Below are 5,166 nucleotides of genomic sequence, written 5' to 3'. Positions count from 1 at the left end.
CCCAAAATCATGATGCCTTGGGAACCACCTAGGCCACCAATAGTTGTGTGACCTAAGTTTAGTTATTGGATAAATCTTTCCAGTTACTTTAAATCTATCTCTATTGTTTCGTTCGAAAAAATGATATTGATAAATATACTTGTTAATTAAAATATATATCAAGGAAAACCTATTAAAGCATTTTAATGTCAATCATCCATTAATCCATTGAGAAGTATACGATTCTTCCAAATACATATCCCTTGCTAATTATATGTTCAATTATTAATGACTTCTCATGGAAGTTATGACCGTATTTTCTCAAACATAAATATGCTGTGTTCTATGCTTCTAAACATAAGAAGACAATGATCGTGAATTACATTGGGAAGAAAGTTGAAAAAACGTCTAACTGATAACTATATGAAACTATACTCCAAAGAATCTGAATCTTATTGCAAATCAGAAGGTATTATTCGTCACCACACCGTTTCTTGTACACCTCAACAAAAAAAATGTACAACCGTAAAAAATGATTAAATGATTTAAAAGTTAATTATTAGAAACCCTTGCTCTCATTTCTTTGGGGCATGTCTTTCCAGTTAATGACTTAACAATTTCGGATGCCATCAAATTGTGAAGTGATTAGATGAAAATAATTTATGTACCAAGGGTATTCTATTTAGAATCATTTAAACATGCAAAAGCCCAAACCCATAATGCAACTATGGTCATTATTTTGTGGACGCAGCCCAATAGAATGGATGAAATCATGAGAACCCATTATGCATCAGTTTGTTGTACTGTACAAGTAATCCCATGCACTATCATACCAGAATCCCTCTCCGATGAAGATTAGCGGGAAACGAACAGCTGCGAGGAACTCTCAATGGCAGCCAGGAATTCCCTGAAGCAACTTCTAACCCTAACGTTTGTTTTCTTTCTTGATCAATTATTGTTGAAGAGCGCATGATGTTAGATCGATTCAGTTCTCTTATTTGCCAAAAAAAAATGTTTGATTTAACGACGTTTTGAGTTTCTTTGTTGGAACCAAAGCATGAAAGCAATCCTACTCAAATTGAACATCAGAATCTAACTTACTTGCCTGACTTTTCATAGAACAATTGTGAAAATGACGATATATATTTGCCAAATTGACAGAATACATCATATATAAAACTGTTGTTTTTTGTTCATGATATTCTTTATAGTCAGTGGTACCTTCCAACTTAAGTCTTTGATAGCCGACTGTTGAAAGGATGAAGAAACTAAGGAAATAACAGCAGTAAACATAGAAAGATAAAAGAATAAAAGAAATTGAACACCAAAGACTATTATTTTATCACCATGGTATATCTAATCCAAAGAACTCTTCATCACAACCTTCCCTTTCTTCTATGGCATTTTCTGTTTGATGGTGATGCATCATTATCTCTGGTAATCAGTGAAAGCAAGGTAGATGAAGCCTCTCCATTGATTCTCTTCTGTTCATGTGATCATGAATTATAATAATTAATTAATCACACATCAAGTAATCACCCAATTAAAACTCTATATAGCCTGATAGATTACTTACAGAGGAACCTATATCATTAGACCTCACGACTTCAATCTGTGTTGAGAATAAAGCAGACACAGGCTTATGATCCGAGAACTTGCTCTCACTACGAAAGTATGAATGTTGTTTTACCCCTTTACCATACCATAAGATCCTGTCACACCTGCAATATGAATAACAAAATTCCATAAGAATTGTAGTCAAGATGATAATCCTAAAGTCCAGATTTATATTTTTATGAAACATTAGTGAGCAACCAAACGTATCCGATGCTGAAATTCAGTCTTTTATGTGTTTGCGTTTATTAAGGACTTAATTTCAGTATTTTGAAGACGTAATTTGAGTGTCTGAATTTTAGTATTAACGAAGAAAAAGGTAGAGGTGTATACCATGCTGGGGTCCTTTGTTTTTCTCCTACTAAGCTTGGAAATGTACCCGAGTACCAATTGCTATTAAATGCTGAATACTTATAAGTAGGTGCAAATTTAATGTTCCCTTCTCTCCACCCTTGAAATACTCCACCATCTCCCAGTTCTTGCCTTAGTTGATCAAACTCTTGAAGTGCTATCCAATCTTGTTTTTTTATTAGCTCTCTAGCTAAATCATTTTCTAAAAATAACCTATAGTTGAGATCCCCAAACCAAAATATCTGGCTGTTCAACAAAACAATACACACCAATCTTAAAAATCAACTCCACTTAACTAATTCCTTAATTTATTAAATCCAAAGGAAACGCCACTATATATGATATATCTGTCTGGATTAAGTGCTTAATAAGTTCAGTGAGTCGAAAAGAAAGAAAGACAGACTTACTCGTGTCCTAAGATGGTGAGAGGCCTCGGAGTGAAATGATCATCTCGAGTGAAATACGTTCGCTTGAAAATATCAGAAACTTGGTGATTCCTTCTTCCTTCATCTCCTTTCTTCTCACCAGAAGCCAAATGAGCAACAATGAAACAGAAACTCGTTCCCTCAATCAACATACTAACAGACACCGACCCTTTGTTGCCTAAATAACCCATGATCCCACAGGCTACAGCACACACCTTCACACTCGATATGCTGTACCTATTGAATAATGATGTATTTATCCATACACTTATGAATACACCAACCATCTTCTTGCTTGCCATTAGTTTGTACCTACCACAGTTATTAACTTCTCCTTGATCACCTTCTTCTACTACACTTGTCACTGGATTTATCATAGGCGTAATCCATCGGCATGCACATTTGTCATTAAGTATTTGTCCAATTAGCAAATTCCAGCTTCTTGCTTCGGTTAGATCTTCTCCCCCGATCACATTTTTAGCTTTTAAGGGTACGATTTCTTGAAATCTGTAACGTGATCATCAAAGTAAGTAGTTACATTTTTGGTCCCTGACTATATCCGAATTGTACAATTTTGGTTGTGCGTGCAAAAATAAGTTATATTGATGAACCAAATCACCAAAGTAGCCATTTTATGTGGAATATAAACCAAAAAGATATAAAAACCTAAAATAAGATGAAGTCAGTTATTGGAAACAAATATGCAAAAATCAAAACTGTTAGTATTCAGAGACCAAAAAAAAATATAATTTTAGTCTTAAAATTGTCTACTATATTATATATATTGATTGATATTAATGAGTCGTATTGATTACCCTAGAACGTAAATGTCGGCAGATTCTTTAACATTCAGCCATTCATCTAAATCAACAGCCAAACTACCAGCTGGAGATCTTCCCGCAACATTCCACGTGGCCACAAATATCCTAAAACATGATTAGTATATTAAATAAAAAAATACGTTGTAAACATCAACCAAAATGAATACAATGATACCATAGTTAAAGGCTAACTTAACCAGAGTTACCGTAATTGATTGGTTAAGCTGCATGGATCGGTGTCCGATGACATGATAAGCGAATTATCCTCCTCCTCGTATTCATCTCCAGACTCATCTGCAAAAAGCTATTCTGGTAACTTTAACAATTAACACCATGGAGCACTTTATAAACCATGAAAACGGTGTAACGTAAGGAAGATGATGATTTATAACCTGAAAGCTGTTTGCGACTACGTCTGGACTTGTGTTTTTTAGAGAACCAACGGCCGAACTTTTGGATTTTAGGTTTGTAGTGGTTATCCATGGTTGCTAGTAGTAGTTGTGAGGACGAATATACCCATGCTAAGGGTTATACCTCATACGTTTGTTAGTCTGACGTTGTGATGTGAAATCATTTAAGAGGTATAGGTTTAGTGAAGGAGATGAAAGCAATGGTGTTAGAGGATGATTAAGAAGTGTGGTACCCGTTTTTGATCGGAATGAAATTATGAAAAGGAGAGGTTTGTGATTGATTATAAGATAATTAGTACAGAAAGAGGCGACTTTTAGAACCTTGGGGAAATGAAAATCTCGAGGCAAACAGCCAAGAGCATATGATTTATTTTAGCGATGATACCGAGTGAAAGAGAGACTGATCATAATAAAGGTCAAGAGTTTAGTTGCAACTTGCAATCACTTATTTAAATACAAAATTTAGGTCGATGGTTGGACGGGTTTGGTAATGAGTAATTTTTTGGTATGGGATGCGTCTACTCAAAATATCATATTTAATATCTTAAATTCATATTTGTCTTGTTTAATTTTTTAAAATATTAGATTTGCCCGAATCTATACTTTTCATATTTTAAAATCATTGAAATTGAAAAAGAAATTAAATGGACTATATTACCCCTACATCTTAAACTAGAGGAACTTCGTCTTCGCCATTTAAGACCTGGTGTTACCCGTTAAACTTCTAGCCTATCCTTTTTTTCCTCTTGCCGTAATGTCATTGTTACGAACTTACGATGTTTTTTATTTTGATTTTGTGTTTTTTCAAAATAATTAAAAAGGTTAAACATTGACTTTTATGTTGCTTTTTTATTTTGTTTTTCTTCGAAAGTTGAAAAGAAAATACCAATCGTAGTATGTGTTTTATATTGCCATAGCAATGGATAGGTAATTGAGAGTGTCATAATATATCTTGTGTATTGCAATTTAAAGTTTTATTTGTATTTCATATGTTTGTATTCTAAAGGAATGAACACTTTGCAACTTCATTGACTTTCGGATGGCAGAGATAAGTTATTTTGGTTCATGAACTTCTGAATCTAGAAGATAAGGGTCATATGGTCTATTTAACTTTTTTTTTTTCAGTTTTAATAATTTTAAAATATAAAAAAGGTTTATATATATATATATATATATATATATATATATATATATATATATATATATATATAGAGAGAGAGAGAGAGACACAGAGAGAGAGAAACTGAGAAAGAGGTAAATATAATATTTTAAAGAAATAAGAAAGTCAAATATAATATTTAGAAATTAGATTGAATAAATATTATATTTTAACTTTTAATACAAATCTATACAAAATTCTTTGACCGGGTCAATGAAGTCATCTATCATTTTTTATTATACAAAGTAATTTTCTTATTGTTTTTAGAATAAAGTGATTTAGGAGGTATTGTAACTTACATAATTAAAAATATAGTTTGTGTGTTCTATGTAAAAATATTATATAATGGTATGATATAATTTAACCATCTATATTATTATATAATTTTTTTGTGGGATGAAGTGATT

General features: G+C 32.5%; 1 protein-coding gene across 3 annotated transcripts; it reads right to left on the bottom strand.

Annotated features, from left to right (window-relative positions):
* Positions 1-1,103: 1,103 nt before the first annotated feature.
* On the bottom strand, positions 1,104-4,029 carry LOC145032203 (type I inositol polyphosphate 5-phosphatase 8-like). Of its 3 annotated transcripts, none has more exons than XM_078980938.1 (7): positions 3,583-4,029; positions 3,397-3,499; positions 3,185-3,295; positions 2,352-2,876; positions 1,927-2,190; positions 1,556-1,700; positions 1,104-1,463 (listed from the first exon to the last, which is right to left on the bottom strand). In XM_078980938.1, the coding sequence occupies exons 2-7, from the start codon at positions 3,438-3,440 to the stop codon at positions 1,356-1,358; spliced, it is 1,197 nt and encodes a 398-aa protein (XP_078837064.1). In that variant the 5' UTR covers positions 3,441-3,499; positions 3,583-4,029; the 3' UTR covers positions 1,104-1,355. The 3 variants fall into 3 exon arrangements, with proteins under 3 accessions (XP_078837064.1, XP_078837063.1, XP_078837062.1); XM_078980937.1 differs by having other exon boundaries at positions 3,397-3,494; XM_078980936.1 differs by having other exon boundaries at positions 3,397-3,484.
* Between the last annotated feature and the right edge of the window lie 1,137 nt (positions 4,030-5,166).

This window comes from Lactuca saligna, chromosome 2 (assembly GCF_052625555.1).
Source record: "Lactuca saligna cultivar CGN05327 chromosome 2, ASM5262555v1, whole genome shotgun sequence".
Taxonomy (NCBI): Eukaryota; Viridiplantae; Streptophyta; class Magnoliopsida; order Asterales; family Asteraceae; genus Lactuca; species Lactuca saligna.
The sequence above is the reverse complement of the archived record's forward strand: the minus strand, read 5'-3'. Positions and strand labels throughout refer to the sequence as shown.

Bases quoted from the DNA above. Each gene is read 5' to 3' on its own strand.
- LOC145032203 (XM_078980936.1), bottom strand. From the start codon at position 3,673: ATGGATAACCACTACAAACCTAAAATCCAAAAGTTCGGCCGTTGGTTC. The intron at 2,191-2,351 runs GTAAGTCTGTCT...TTTGTTGAACAG, and splicing joins CTCACCATCTTAGGACACGA to CCAGATATTTTGGTTTGGGG. The intron at 1,701-1,926 runs GTATACACCTCT...TTCATATTGCAG, and splicing joins AAACAAAGGACCCCAGCATG to GTGTGACAGGATCTTATGGT.